This window comes from Oncorhynchus mykiss, chromosome 11 (assembly GCF_013265735.2).
Source record: "Oncorhynchus mykiss isolate Arlee chromosome 11, USDA_OmykA_1.1, whole genome shotgun sequence".
NCBI lineage: Eukaryota > Metazoa > Chordata > Actinopteri > Salmoniformes > Salmonidae > Oncorhynchus > Oncorhynchus mykiss.
The window spans coordinates 54712391-54729136 of NC_048575.1; the positions used below are offsets into that span (position 1 = coordinate 54712391).

Below are 16746 nucleotides of genomic sequence, written 5' to 3' on the forward strand. Positions count from 1 at the left end.
TGTTTCTACGACCTGTAACGGAACTTTTCAAGTTTTTGTCTGGACAAAGTGCCTGCGCCTCATGAAGATGGATTACTGGGCTGAACACGCTAACAACAAGTGGCTATTTGGACATAAATTATGGACTTTATGGAACTTTATGGAACAAATCAGTCATTTATTGTCGAACTGGGATTCCTGAGAGTGCCTTCTGATGAAGATCATCAAAGGTAAGTTAATATTTATGGTGTTGTTTCTAACTTCTGTTGACTCCAAAATGGCGGATATTCCTCTGGCTGTTTTGGGTTCTGAGCACGGTTCTCAGATTATGCTTTTTCCGTAAAGTTTAAAAAAAATCTGACACAGCGGTTGTATTAAGGAGAAGTCTATCTTTAATTCTGTGAATAACAATATTATCTTTTATCAATGTTTATTATGAGTATTTCTGCAAAATCACCGGATGTTTTGGAATCAAAACCTTACTGCAAGTAACGTGCCAATGTAAACTGAGATTTATACATGTATTGTGTAACATGATGTCCTATCTGAAGAAGATCATCAAAGGTTAGTGATTCATTTTATCTATATTTCTGCTTCTTGTGACTCCTCTCTTCGGCTGGAAAAATGGCTGTGTGTTTTTTTGACTTGGCTATGACCTAACATATATTGTGCTTTCGCTGTAAAGCATTTTTGAAATCGGACACGATGGGTAGATTAACAAGATGTTTATCTTTCATTTGCTGTATGTGTGAAAGTTACATATTTCGAAAAAATATTTTTGAATTTAGCACGCTGCCTTTTCAGCGGAATGTTGTGGAGGGGTTCCGCTAGCGGTACGCCTGCCCGAGAAAGGTTAAGAACACATTCTTACTTACAATAATAATTGTGAATTGCAAGTCCTATTGGACTTCCAATCACGGCCGTATGTGATACAGCCTGGAATTGAACCAGGGTCTGTAGTGACACCTCTAGCACTGAGATGAGGTGCCTTAGACCGCTGCACCACTTGGGAGCCCATGTAATGGTATCTTGCAAGCTGTTCCTCGTATTTATATCAAAGCAAACGCCTGAAATGGGCCCTGAAGTCTTATAGCCTTGTCTGGCCCTGTGGATAAACCATGCTTTCTTTAAGGGTTGATAGTTTGATATTTAGCATGCCACAACAGAATGAATTACCTAGATTGGTCATACTTTATGCAATGACTGTGGGGGTCTTATGAGCCATATATAGATACGCTATTTCTTTTGACTTTACTAGTTTCTGTAAATGCATTCGGATCATGACTGAATGTCAAAGTCAAATAAATGTAAATTATATTATATATATATATGGGGAAAGATTGTTAGTAGTAATGTACAAATTAATAATAAGAACAAATTTCAATTTTTAAAGCAAAACGTTTATTCATGTTTGAAATTACACAGAACTACCACAAGGAAGACTTTTCAGTCCAGGGTGTAGTCGGGTTAGAAAGAAACACTAAACATTTTTAATACGTTAGAATCACTGCCACAAATCATTTTCCATGACTTTATCAGTTTCAGAATCACATACAATACAAAAAAGAGAAAGAAAGTTTGAACCCTGTCAAACAGAGCTTGAAATGTACAGTTCTGAAAACTGAAACCTCTATGTATTACAGTTTTTAATAATTATTTTTTGTGTGAATTAGTAACAAGATGAGCAACATTCAAAATGTTCTTCAGTATTTACAACAGTTTTACTGTTTGGTGTTAATTTATGACCAACATTCTCCTAGCCCCTCCCTCAAAATCCACCAATTAACAATTTTGCACCTCTCCCTCTTATTTTAAAAATGACTTTTTTTCTCATTATTCTTAGTATTAATATTATTGTTGTTAACATCATACATTTTCTTGTTTTTGTCTTTTTGAAGTTGCAATAAAGCAACATTCTTTTTTTAAGATTAAAATATACATTAGATTACATGAACAAAAACAAAGAGTTTATTACAAGATGTAATCAAAACCACTAAATAAAAATGTTAAATAAAAAGACAAAAACTATGGTGGTGATATTGTTTAGAGGTAGTAAGTGAGCACTCTAAGCTATAGAAATGTTGAAAATCTATTGGTTTCTATGAGTTTGAATGAGGTAATAAAGCTGTGTATTGATTGGTGGGATGTATAAATACTCTTAAGCTATATTATATACAACATATTTTGTGTGACTGGTATCTTGCCACATGCCAAAAGGAAGTGCTATAACTGGTTGGATTTACTGTTAGACCCATGACTATTTCAACCAATAGCCCAAAATAACATTTGAATATCACATGACTTTCACCTCACACAGAATGTTAACCTATTTAAAGTTGTAATTTTCTATGCTTGAAGATTTTTTCCCAAAATACAGTGTTATCCCATTAGTCTTGTCAATGAAAGGACTGCATGTCAACGAAAGGACTGCATGTCAACCTGGTGGTTATAAGGCAAAACTAATACTGAAAGCAACTCTTCCAAGCTGCCAGTGAGTTTACAACAGTAGCATTTCTTATTTGCTGCACTCCTTGCATTCAGTGATGGAACTGCTACTTTGTTAGTCAATATACAGTAGGTAAGATACCAAGGGAATTAGCTGATCTAAAACAAAACAAAAATGATATATATTGCATTTCAAAACCAAAACATTTTAGAATGCATATGACAACACCAAATGCCATCCACTTAGGAAGAAATTCAGCTTGGGGAACATCACTTCTTAAATCAATTGTCAATTGAAATGAATGTTGCGCAATAAACATCTGGGCCTTGTTTGATTGGTACATGTATGTGCTTACCCCTTCAAATGACAGACATAAAATAGAGAAATGGTGAAATATAATCATGAGACTGATGGAGTTTGAGCGAAGACTTCACTGAACTACCAAGAAAACATCAGGTGTCCATATTGTAGAACATCATTGTGAGGGGGGTTGAGGACTCTGGTAGATGTAGCAGACAATTAGTTCTGAAAAAAAGTTTTGTTTATCCTCTCTGGTTGGTCAGTCATTGAAAGTTCACGCTCTACAGCTTGGGGATCAGATGCATCGATAACAGATCAATTCGAGGTATCAGAGTGCACACTTCCAGGTCCTTCTGTCGGGGAGATTACAGAAGATGGAGTCATTGCATCGTGCCATCCCCCATTAGCCTAGGAAGGAAGCAGAAGAGAAGGGATCAAAACGAAATACTACAAATGAAAGAAGTCCATGTTAACAACATAATGCTTCGTAAGGAACCTATATTTGTAATCAAGACCAGTTATTCCCCCCAAAATGTTTTCATGTGAGGGAGAATAAGATGACTCTGTACAATAAAATATATTTAGTAATACAGATAACCAAAATACAGGTAAAAGAGTCATTCTTATTGTGTAGAGTTTGTTTGTGTCCATATGCTCATTTACTAATTAATAAATAAAAAGAGGTATCTCCTTTTTGATATACAGTAGTATGCAGTACAACTGGAAAGCCAATGGCCATTCTCTGCATTATACTAGCATCAGCCATGAGACTCCTAGAAACAAATGTGCCTTATGCCTCAGCCAATGGGAGCGATCCCTGAAATCAATGTCTAATCAGATTTCAGCAGTGGCAGACAGCTTGTCGCTACATATTCTTATGTCAGTCAGGAAGAAGGAGGGCTGGGGGTGGGTGAGGTGGGGAATGCTGAGTGGAAGTGACGGGGCAGGGCCTTTCCCAGAGAGCCAGTCTGAGCCAGCCTGACTCCGATTGGCTCGCGGCAGGGACTAGCCTTTGCTGGATCCCCTTCGTCACCATCAACAAAACAAAAGGTTAGCGTATGCTAATTAATCTATGATGCACTTCATTATCAAAACAATCCGTCTGCATTACTGTACATTGGGGGCTCTAGCACTCGTTGTTCATTGGGGGAATTAGTATTTTGATGATTTAGATCGCCTGGAATAGGTTAATAAATAGCTTTATCTGGTCTGCTTTGTCACAATGTCGGTACTGCATTGAAATAAGAGTATTGCTGTATGAGAAGGCCTCTCTATCTCTTTAAATGAATTATCCAAAGCATGTTTTTGTTGTTTTCTGGATGTTTCTCCTCTTTTCACGTGCTATTATTGGATGTGTTGACTTGTCAGTAATGTTGTATTTCAGAGAGTATGTTTGTGTGGTGATTATTTGAGCTCTGGCCTAAACAGTGAAGGAAAGTGAGAGAGTGAGAAACACTTCAGTTGAGCCTGCTAGAGGTTGACACTTCTTCTAAAGGCCTGCAGGCTAAAAGGTGCTCAACAGAACCAAAATGACACCAAACGCTGTCCGAGAACACTAACGACGGCCTGTGTTATCGTGTGTGTGCTTGCTTACATGGTAAATCCCCCCCAATTCTTTTTATTTTAAAGATAACAGTGTGATATTTTAATATACTTCCAAATATGTATCCCACTTTGTGAATGTCAAGTGATTGTCAAGTATGGAAAATTAAACATCTAAGCGGTTCATTGACAAAGGTTGGCAATGTCGAAAGTATTAGGTTCACCTCTTTGCAATACTGAAAATATATAACTTTTATATGACTATCAGAATGTACATATTAGCTCATGATATTAAAATGCCTCTCAATAACAATAGCTGTCATGTTGGGAAGCTGAAAATAACCAAGCCTTCACATCACTACTGTCTCAACCATGGCAACATGAAGACAACAAATGGTAATAGTTGCTCTCTGACATTGCAAAGGGAAATATGTCAGTAACCATTTCTCTCTCCCTCTGCCTCTATCCTTTCTCATCAAACAAATTAATCTTTACTCTGATGGCTTCAGATTATGCACTGTGTTGTAAAAAAGAACCATATCAGCCCTCATCAACGAAGATGGAATTCACGTCTGGAAAAGGTTGCAGGCGATCTCACTTTCATATTTTATCATGGTGATAAGGATATGGCAAAGTCTCTGAAGCATTTCAAAACAGCTAAACTAAACATAGAATACAACTAAAAGCCTGCTTATGTCATTTTGCTTTCAGTCACATAAGGTATTACAAGATGTTTATAAAATCAAAAACAGGGGGGATTTTAAATCCAATGTATTTTTATTCCACCTCCACTATGATCTAGGTGTGTTTCATTAAACTCTGCTTTTATCCCCCTGCAATAAAAATGTGCCAACTTTGCTACAATCTCTAATCTCCAGTGTCATGTTTGCTCTATCCTTTAAGAAGCTCAATCACTTGCTGCGTTGCTGCGGCAGTGCTGAATGGAGTTTCTCACTTCCCTGGCTCCCAGCTGCTACTATCTATTCTCCTGACATCCTAGATTTCCATTCAACCTTTCAAGTAACATTCAAAACTTTTTTCTAAGAAAAGTAAATGTATAACGAGTCAAGAAATAAAATCAATTAGTGCAATTAATTTGCCTAAGATGGCACTTTAATCAGACAGTTGGCAGCAACACGGGGTTCTCCGTCTGAGCTACACACTACTACCATTATGTGTATAATGTTTACAGTAGAATGGATCCAGTTCGGACAAGGTCTGCTCAAGGTAATGAAAAATAACCACTGTCTCCAGAATGGTGCCTACAGGAAGAGGATACCGAGATCACTTACATTCAAGCCATTTGGGCTGTACATAGTGTTCCCCCCCAGAGCTTCACTGTATCCTGCCGTCTGACTGATAACATGGCGCAGGGTATCCACCTGTGGGGAGAGAGAGGGTGGGCATGGCTGTCAACTCACTGTGGCATGGGGGTTTACATGAACACACATGCTCAATGCCACATTTCAAAACATACAGGACTTACTCCATGTGGAAAGGGACTATGAGACACAGACAACACATTATGGTGGGTGTTTGCATTATCCAATATATGTAGAGTGGATCCACTGTCATCTAAATGTCTACTCTACCTATGGCTATGTCGAAAGTTATTGTGGAAAATGTCTAAATTCTAACGTTGAGACATACCACTGGGAAAAGAAAGGCCACACTATACACATAAAGTATTCAAACATACAACAATGTGTTTTGTAAACAAAACTATATGCACAAACAAATAGAGGGGAGGAATACATCTGAATGGACATAATGACGAGGACATATTTGCTGTAACATATGGACAATACAGTTGTATTGTACGGACATGATTCATATGTTCTTTGAAGTGTTAAAGCCATACGTCTCTAGTTCTAAGGGGTTCATCTGACATGCGCATGATTATGCTCCTCTATGTGTCTCTGAACCTGAAGAAATAACATAATGGATGACAACAACAATATGTAACACAACCAAAATGAGACAAAGACAGGAAAAGATACAAGAGAGGAATGTAGGGGACCATAAAACCCAACACCAACCCAAGAGCTCAAGTCAAAGCCAAATGCATTCACAAAATGGAAACTTCAATCAAGTCTGTTACAGAGATGAAATAAATCCATTTTCTGGAGGCTTTTATAAATAATTGTTGATAGCAATGGGGTGGGATATTTTCAGGTAGGCCAGAATATTCCATCCAAAGCGAATTAGAGTCAGTAAAAAAGAAAATGGAGCTCACAGTGTGGCTCACTTTTGCAGTGGAGACCTGACTGTGGGAATTTGAGCTGGCCCAATGTGGGCAGCATGTCTTAGTTACTGTACTTCAGACTGCACTGTGGATGGCTCAGCACACAGGCAAAACTGGGACGGCTCTGTGCATTTGCACACAGGACCTGTCCCTGTTTTTGGCTCCTACCTGTGACTGCACATTGACTCCGACTTGTGCCCCTTGGTAAGAATCCCCATTCAGAGACTGCATGCTCAAGAACATGTCCCCAGAGTTTGGGAGGTTAAAAGAACCTGAAGAACCTGGAAAGGGAAGATGTAAGTAGCTGAATAACTATATAGAGGGCTACGAGGGAAGAGTACACACTAACTTAACACACACAAGCGCACAGAGAGACACAAACGCAGACACAATCTACTGTACATAGGAACACAGCGCCCACTACTACACTCAGTTACTAGATTCCCAGAAAGTAAGCAACTACAAAAGGGAAGGACGGAAAGCAAGGAAATACAAGATAGAGGAGAGGATTATGGTCATGTCAGAACTCTGAGAGGCTATACAGATTTTCCCCAAAAAGGAGGCAAAACAAACTGAATGAAAATCACATGACACAAACAGAGATTCAATATGTGGCTGGTGGCTTTAAGCTCCAAATTTGTTCCACATCCCTTAATCCTTATCTACTGTTAGTGGGGAAATATCATATACCAATGACAAGGACAATAAGAAGCTTATGAAAAGAGCAGTACCAGTAAACATGTTGGTTAAAAGAGTGTTTTTGCTCTCTGCAGAGTCCAGCTGAAATTCTTCATCTTTCATCTGGAATCCTGGGTGCAAGAAAAAGGGGACCACTTCAAATAGCTATCGCTTACCAGATCACATCCCTTTGTCAGGTCAGCCAAGTCCAAAATCACAGTCATTCTCCTGGACTATACATTATGTTGGATGTCTTTGTATTGTCATTTGTGAGTCCTATTCATTAATAATTGTGTGCATTGTTGTTGTTATTTCACATTGGTAACCTATACAGTCTACTCTAACTGCTCCCAGCTATTATTTTCAATCTCTCTTAGAATAAAATGCACTACCATACAGTGGAGCTACAGTTTGACAAATTAGAGGGGGGGCTGAGGAAAAGTCAAGGGAAAACAAAACCTCAGTGACATCATTTTGAATTGTCTTTTTGCCAGAAATACATCTGTTCTCGGTTCACAAACCAAGAACGCACTCTTTATGCATGAGTTTGCTTGTCTTATTTGGCATCGACTGTCTCAAAGACAGGAGACTCTGGGATCCCCAGGCTGGGAGCAGTGCCTGTCACTCCTGCCTGTGTGAATGGTGCGTGAGTGGGGGTGAGGCATGGGGGGCTGGGGGCTGAGGGCTGGGGGTGGATGGCAGAGTTAGGGCCTGCACAGGGGTGCCTACCGGAGTTGGGTGTGGTAGGGGAGTTGGTCTGGCTGTTCTGCACTGCGGCGGCCACTGCATGCGCTGCTGTTACTGCAGTCTTAGCAGCGTACAGGTTAGCTTCTTCCTGGAACTTGCCTATGTTCTTCTTGTACCGGATTCTCTTGTTGCCGAACCAGTTGGATACCTGGGGGAGAGAGCAGAGGGAGAGCCGAGGTGTCAGACGTCAAGCAGCCAAGGCACTGTGCACTGAGCAGTGTGATTGTTTCAAGACGTTTGGGTCCATCAAGTACCCAATTCCCAGCCTCTGCAGTAATGTCCACTGGGTATGCAGGCTAATTAAGCAATAATCAGGAATCACTTGTGCGTTTTCATAAAAGTGAGCATGACATGCTCTCTGTTTGTCTCTTGACAAAACCAACACACCAGGGGTTGCTCGTCTCCCACAACACAAACTGAAAAGTTCTCCTGACTGTATTACATTGCCAGGCCTATTGCTAAGGAAACAAGTTCTGCCATTACACTCAAAGAAATATATAGACTTGTTTGCTTCTGCATTGGTGGTAGAACTTGCTTGTGTTTTTAACAGATACACAGTTTAATATTAATGAAGGATATTGCGTACTACACCAGTGCAGAGCATCAAACCCATGGCTGGCCACTGCACATTCTGTCAGCCGGGCTGCGTAACACAGGACACAGGCATTGTGGTGCTATGGTGAGGTCAAAGAGTAACAGTGAGACCTAAAGTGCCTTCACAAACTATTCTCACCCCTTCCCACATTTTGTTGTGTTACAGCCTGAATTTTAAATGGATTAAATTGAGATTGTGTCACTGGCCTACACACAATCCCCCATAATGTCAAAGTGGTATTATGTTTTTAGAAATGTTTCCAAATTAAGAAAAAATGAAAAGATGAAATAGGTTGAATACTTACTGACTCAAGACATTTGTTATGGCAAGCCTCAAGTTCAGGTGTAAAAATGTGCTTAACAAGTCACGTAATAAGTAACAATAATAGTGGTTAACATGGTTTTGAATGACTATCTCATCTCTGTACAACACACATACCCTGTAAGGTCCCTTAGTCAAGCAGTGTTTTTTAAACACAGATTTAACCACAAAGACCAGGGAGGATTTCCAATACCTCGCAAAAATCTGACTTTGAATATCCCTTTGAGCATGGTGAAGTTATTAATTACACTTCGGGTGGTGCGTCATTACTTTCCTAACTCAGTTGCAGGCGAGGAAGGAAACCACTCAGGGATTTCACCAGGAGGTCAATGGTGACTTTAAAACAGTTACAGAGTTTATTGGCAGTGATAGGAAAAAACTAGGGATGGATCAACAAATATTGTAGTTACTCCACAATACTAACCTAAATGACAGAGTGAAAAGAGGGAAGCCTTTACCGAATAAAAACTATTCTAAAACATGCATCCTGTTTGCAATAAAACTGCAAAAAATGTGGCAAAGAAATTCAATTTATGTCCTGAATGCAAAGAATTATGTTTGTGGCAAATCCAACACAACACATCACTGAGTACCACTCCATATTTTCAAGCATGGTGGTGGCTGCATCATGTTATGGATATGTTTGTCATCGGCAAAGACTAGGGAGTTTCTTAGGATAAAAAGAAACGGAATGGAGCTAAGCACAGGCAACATCTTAGAGGAAAACATGGTTCAGTTTGCTTTCCAACTGACACTGGGAGACAAATTCACCTTTCAGCAGGACAGTAACCGAAAACACAAAGCCAAATATAAACTGGAGTTGCTTATCAAGATGACATTGAATGTTTCTGAGTGGCCTAGTTACAGTTTTGATTTAAATCGGCTTGAAAATCTATGGCAAGACTTGAAAATGGCTGTCTAGTAATTATCAACAACCAACTTGACAGAGCTTGAAGAAATAATAATGTGCAAATAGTGTACAATCCAGGTGTGCAAAGCTCTTAGACTTACCCAGAAAGACTCACAGCTGTAAGCGCTGCCAAAGGTGATTCAAACATGTATTGACTCAGGGGTGTTAATACTTATGTAAATGAGATACAGTATTTGTATTTCATTTTCAGTAAATGAGCAAACATTTCTAAAAACATGTTTTCACTTCGTCATTATGAGGTATGATGTTGTAGATGGGTGAGACATTGTTATGAATTCAGGCTGTAACACAACAAAATGTGAAATAAGTTAAGGGGTTTATGAGGAACTGTTGCGTCCATATGAAATACAATCTCAGGACAATGTCTACTGTGTCTCTTCAAATTGAAACCTGAAACCTCACTTTAACAATACTAGTAAATGCTAACATTAAAAACGGTATAGGGTCCAGCTTCTATATTTCTAAAGTGCAGTTTCAATATTTACATTTCAATATTTATATTATATTACTATGACTACTACTTCAATATTACCGCACTGTGATAGAAATACAACTGTCTCTCATAGTAGAAAGAAAGATTTACATTTTCTTTGCATGGGGTAAAACCAGTGTGTGAATGCTGGCTCTGCAATAATAGTGGAATAATAATGAGATTAGGTTTGTGTTTTAATAGTCCTATAAATTAGAGTGGCCTGTCGCCGTGCTATGGCTCCCCTCTCAGCTCCTGCAGCCTTCTGCCGGACCAGCCAAAGAGCATCTGCCCCTAATGAAGCTTTATTTAATTTCCACCCCTGCGCTTACTTTTTAATATCTCCAACAGCCCGCCAATACTGCAGCAAGCGCAAACTGACTGGATTTGCATGACATCAGATCATTTCTATCCTGCATGTCTCTGTGCTTCTAAATCTTTAATATCTAGCCAATTAAAATTAATGACCATTCAGGCGAAGCCACTGTTGGCATGGTTTCCTTGACATCAATTGTTTGATGGGTTTACCTAGAGGTTAAACTAACAAGGAAGGTTTAATTGGATGCAATGAAAGCCCTAGCCATCATCCTTTTTACTTAACCTGCTTACAGTGGTTTTTAAGGGCAGACAGGATGCAGGCAGTCTCACCCTTTGAGCCAGATCACCAACAGCATTGCAGACCATAGAAAACCTCTCTCTGAGTGGTATCATTACTGGGATATTACTGTATATATTTAACAGGAAACAAAAACACATTACCCTGCTTTGAGAAATCACTTTAAGGCAAATGCAATGACATTGTTATATTTTAGTAAATGTAGAACTAAATTAAGTATACAATTATCATTATTACAGTTAATTAAAATAAATGCATATAATAACAGTGATGATTCTGCAGTATAGTACTTGGGCTAACATTTAAGAGAGAAAAAACAAAGCATAGGTAAAAACAAGCATCCAGCCAGCTCTCTAAAGCCTCTGGCCTGTTTCATCTAATAGTAAAGGCCAAACTGAGCTGCCTGTCTGTGTGTGCTTCTGGGTAATGGCTGGAGCTGCCTTTAATCCATCCTTTATGAAAACACATGGTGGACCAAGGCTGATGCCGTACACCCGTCTGCTCCAATGGCATCTATGGGCCTCACAGCGCATCATAAAAAAGTCACTTATCAGCAGCGTTGTGTTAACACAAGGGCCACAACATAATGAAAACTACCTAGCCCACCATAGCCAGACACTTTATGCAGCCCATCTACATGGCATTATAGTGCATAATGAACACAATGATTATGACACTGAGCTTGGATTAGCAATATATGAGAGGCCTTTGAACATTTTTATACCGGTAATGATCATCATTGTGACTATCACTGGTTTTGGTTATGCTATAGAAACAGTAGTTCTGTCAGAGATATTGTCTTCTGATTCTTGATAATAATTCACTATCCGGTATTCAACAGTGTTACATGAATGCTTGGAATAGAAAAGTATTGCAATCAATTCATCAAAAACAGAATTGCTTTGACAGGATATATAATGTTGAAATGGTATTTAATATATCAGTATATCAGTTTGTGATGACCTGGTCAGTGTTATTCTGTTATTCAGGACAAGCTGTTATGACTGTATTTAACCACTGTTTGGTGTTGTTAGATTGCACAGCCTCAGCAGTGTTAGCATCACCTAGCCTGGGTACTCAGGGGCCACTTCCTCTGGTCTACACACATTTTTCTCCTGCCCACTGAACCCTGGCTTTGGTGATTCACAGGTTGCGCTAAACATTGTGTAAATGCAGGCACCGTACGGTAGGGACCACAACCCAATCCACAGAACTAATTCCCTTTTATCTTGTGGCAGACCGTGCATTCAATTGACTTCCCTATGTAGTGGGAGCCAGGTTGAAAGACTGAATTACCTGACCTCAGCAGCTGCATCAAAGGGAGCGATTGTATAATGGCCATGCAGACTCCTTGCAAGAACACGACACCGGGTTTGTTCTCAGTGACCCACTAGAGAGGGCATGTAACAGTAGTTAATAATCCACTAACATTTCTGTCCCATTCCTGGTCAATACACCGCTCTTGTCATCGAAAGAGAATAGATGATCTTTCCCAGATCTCAATACAACTGGATTTATAAGGACTTCTTAGAGAACTCCTTAATGAAGCCTCACACTTGGGTCTTAATTATACAGACAAAGGTGGTTTCAGTGGCCGTGCTGCTACTTATATTATCAATAATAGAACAGAGAACATTAATACTTAACACATTAACCCAAGGCATCCCTCGCGCCCTCGCCTAAATATATAATGACCTGAAATATTGATAAGTGTCGCTCAATTGAAGAGTGTGAGCTCTGAACTGGGCAACCACAGATTGCGGTGCTGTGTCGGCCATGTGTTCTGAACTCTCTCGTTTGTCCGTCTGGAGGGCTGCCTGTCCCTGTTCGTGCCCTGGGAGCAGAGTGACCCCTCACAGCAGCACTGTCTGGAGAAGATATCAATTATGGCCCCAGACACATCCATAAACCAAGACACAAACCACTGCCATCCAATCACATGCTTTCATTTAGGAGCCCAGTGTCACACATGCAAACTGACAGAGTGAAATAATACGACTGCATCCTGCATTTAGAGGGCCATTGCCTCATGAAGTGAGGTCAACTTTTAAACAACACCATTAGCTCCTTTCGCATCACTGATGGTCGCTACAAACAAGCACATTTGGCCTCGGATGGTATAATCTGAGGATATGCTGTTTACTTCACCAGTAAATAAGTCATCCATTCCTTTTACTGGATGAGAAGTCCAATTCATGCTTGTAAGTGTTGGTGCACATGTTTTACAGATCTAAGTTAGGTTACTTTTTTTCAAAAATTTTCATGCAATGAAACTCACACTCCGTTCCTTCTTGTCAGAGAAGAATATAGGCATTGTATAATGTCCACCCAAACCTACTTAATCAATCCATTAATCAAAGCAGTACAATCCACCTGGACATCTGTGATAACCTTCAGGCTGATATTTAATGCTTATTGATTCACATAGTTCTACTACAGTCATTGAAGTTCACCATTAAATTTGAGGTTATTTGGAAATACCCAAACACTCATTCTCTGGAGTAACTTTCCTGGCTCTCCTCCTATGCTTGAGTATTTTAGGATGACAAACTCAAAGAGGACTTGGCTTAGTCTAACTCAAAAGTAGTCAGCAGGAGTGTCTGCAGTGGCCTAGGCTTGTCAAGGAGAACCCTGCTAATGGGGCTTGAGATGAGTTCAAGTGAATTTGTAAAAGACCTCTTATTTCTGCATAGACTGATTTGTCCTCCTGGGAACTCCTACAGTGTCCTGTTTAGTGAAGCACTCAGAACAAAGAATTGTTCCACTTGTGAGGGTCAATGTCCACTCCTTCAACTAACATGAAGCACACAGGTAGAAAGCAGAACATTAGACACACGCTGCATGTTTTAAAACCAAGAAGAACATACCTAACAAATGATCTACAACTAACAAAAAATGCATACAGTATAGAAAACAAATGATTTGTGTTATAGAAATAACCAAAAAGTGAAATGATATGGCATGAGACATCAAAAACAAACACAGTGTGGTGGCATGGGTGTTATCTTGAACTGGTATTTAACAATCATAAAAAATGATTAAAAGTGAGCTGAAAATACAAATGGAAATGTTGTATGATCCCTAGTCTTTGCATATGATTTGCTCAAACTCTTGATGTGTGAGATTCAACAGCAAAATAACACGTTCTATGTATCACAGTGGAACTTGCTTGGTGCCAAACCTACAGTAAAACTGTAATCATGGTATGCCTACATGAAAATAGCATCGGATACATTTTTTTATGCCAGGATATCAGTCCATTTGTGTGAGGGAGGGGAGCTGTGTGCAGTGGTAGACTGTGAAGGTGCACATACAGAAACAAAGAACATATACAAAGAATGAAAACAACAACAGTGGATCAGGAGAAGTCATGACATACCTGTGATACTGTGATGGTGCTTCCCACCCCCTGAAGGCAAAAAAGAATGGGCTTTTACAGTATCTGACTGCATGACTACACTCAATATACCCTTTCACACCCCCTCCCCACAGAAAAGAGAGAACATTGCAAATCAGTGTTTCTTGTATAGGTAATTCTCAAATTGGAACAGCCATGGATTAACATCTGAACTAGAATACAAAAATCAAAATGGTTCAAGTTGTAACAATAGTAGCAGAACAGAGTGCAGGAAGATAACAATACTAAATTGGTTTGGGTGTGGGGGTTGGGTGTGAGAGATTATATTGCCTTCAGGTTAACCCAACTATTAGGCTAAAGGTCAAGTGGGAAAGTCACATAAGTTGTCTGTAAAAACAAAATGTTTAGTGGGTGAAGCAGTGTCGTCTCCATGTACAAGCCACTGTGACCACACACGTACACCTTAAAAATCATATTTATTTACTGGATAACCTATACTGGTAGACATCCAGTCACCTGGACTGATCAGGCAGACAGAGAACACGCATGGCAGATGGGAATGAGAAAGAAAATGGCAGGAGACCCAGAGTGGACAGCTATTGAAAGGCTAACATACTGTAGGCCCAGAGTGGACAGCTATTGAAAGGCTAACATACTGTGGGCCCAGAGTGGACAGCTATTGAAAGGCTAACATACTGTAGGCCCAGAGTGGACAGCTATTGAAAGGATAACATACTGTAGGCCCAGAGTGGACAGCTATTGAAAGGCTAACATACTGTAGGCCCAGAGTTGACATATATGGAGGATTAACAGGCCTAGAGTGGATAGCTATGGAGGGCTAACCCACTGTAGACCTCCTATTGAGGCCACTATTGAGGACACTGACCTCCCCTCCCCATGGCTACTGCTGCGATAGGCCGAACACGCCCGAACTGAGGTGTCATTAGGCTCAATGTCAAGGTAAGATAAAGACACTGGACCTCTGAAAGTGCGGAATAGCCGTCCTTCCAGGCTGGTCTGGTGTTGCAGCCAGGGGCCTCGTTTACTGCCTTTTCCCCCCTGATTACCCAACAGCCACTGCGTCTGAGACAAGGAATCTGCACCCACCTGGGATACTGTGATGCTGCACTTCTTGGCCAACTCCTCTTTGGCTTCTTCACTGGGATATGGGTTGCTGAGGTGCGAGTAGAAATACTCGTTTAAGATTTCCGTCGCCTGCTTGCTGAAGTTTCTTCTTTTCCGCCTGAAAAGTGAACAAAATGAGAGAAAGGCCAAGCTCATTAGCAAGACCAGTATTAACTCATCCATTTGGAACAGACAAATTGCACAATCAATCTCACACATAAATGGTGAAAATAATGAGGAATGTGGGTCTGAGAGAGGCGTCAGGAGCGGAATATTGTGTCCTGCCTTTCAGCACCATCCTCATCAACACACACCAAGCCATCCGGCGACCCGCAAACACACACAACACAAACACGTACAGTACATTGCTTAATTTGGTCTGTTGGTCTCTGATCTCCAGTCCAAGCGTGTAATGTGTAGTGTTTAGTGCAGTGGATGGGTAGGCGTGGTGATGGAGAGCTAGGCCCAATTGCCCAGTCGGAGTGCATCTCGGTACATTATAGAAATCACAACATGCCCAGCTGAGCATTCTTCCTGAAGTGCCACAGCCCCAGGGAACTTCAGTGGGAACAAAGCAACTCTAACTAGATCCGGGTCCCCTTCTTCCCCCCAGGGCACTACTTACCATGTTATTGAGCATTAACTTATTTTGCCTTGTTTACTGCACTTCACGAAAGCAATGAGAAGCAAATGTGCTTCTGCTTGGTTTGCTTTAGCCCTAAACTTCCTCCCACTCTCCTTAGAGCTCCACTCCACAAACTGTTTGTTATTACAGTAATCCAGAACACCTGCTCATGACCTCCACTCCACCAATTACACATGACTTTGTTCCTGCTTCATTTAATCTAAACTGCTTTCAGGTGCTAGCGGATGATTGTTTTGAGAAGATGGCTATAATACATAACGAATGCACTTTATGGCAAGATCATCTGTGAATATTTGCAGTGTGCTCTTTGGCGCTGTATGTTGTGGGTTCGTTTTTTCTCAGACAGGAAGTGCATTTCTCTAATGTTGTTATTACGATCATATGTCTACATAGAGTTCTGTCTATGGGTACCTTCCGATGCTCCAGGCTAGAAACATTGGTTTTGTGCATCACAGTGAAACACACAGGAACACACACGCACATATATACACACTGACCTGGCATCAAGGAATCTGGAGCGCAGGATCATGACGGCCTCACAGGTGCTCTGTTTGAGCTGCATCTGAATGGAGCTGAACTTGCGGTGGATGATCCCCACCATGCGCTCGATCTCTTTGGGAGAGATGGGTCGCGTGCGGGACTGCTCCCTCAGCAGGTTCATCACATGGGTGGTGAACTCGTTACACGCCTGCAGAGAAATCACAGAGCACAACCCAGCCCTGTTAGTGTCCTCCTGGCTGTATCTTTT

At 40.5% G+C, this 16746-nt stretch overlaps 1 protein-coding gene across 8 annotated transcripts in view; it reads right to left on the reverse strand.

The window, feature by feature from the left end:
- Nucleotides 1–1357: 1357 nt before the first annotated feature.
- Nucleotides 1358–16746, reverse strand: part of LOC110535969 (pre-B-cell leukemia transcription factor 3) — a 75008-nt gene continuing 59619 nt past the window's right edge. For 2 of the 8 annotated variants that reach the window (XM_021621389.2, XM_021621390.2), the window contains exons 4-11: nucleotides 16496–16686; nucleotides 15335–15470; nucleotides 14249–14278; nucleotides 7920–8085; nucleotides 7244–7321; nucleotides 6681–6793; nucleotides 5560–5649; nucleotides 1358–3133 (exon numbers count right to left, since the gene is read on the reverse strand). In XM_021621389.2, the coding sequence (XP_021477064.1) occupies nucleotides 3041–3133; nucleotides 5560–5649; nucleotides 6681–6793; nucleotides 7244–7321; nucleotides 7920–8085; nucleotides 14249–14278; nucleotides 15335–15470; nucleotides 16496–16686 (897 nt within the window). In that variant the 3' untranslated portion in view covers nucleotides 1358–3040. The remainder of the gene's footprint in view (nucleotides 3134–5559; nucleotides 5650–6680; nucleotides 6794–7243; nucleotides 7322–7919; nucleotides 8086–14248; nucleotides 14279–15334; nucleotides 15471–16495; nucleotides 16687–16746) is intronic. The other 6 variants (XM_021621391.2, XM_021621392.2, XM_021621396.2 and 3 more) reach the window with 4 other exon arrangements.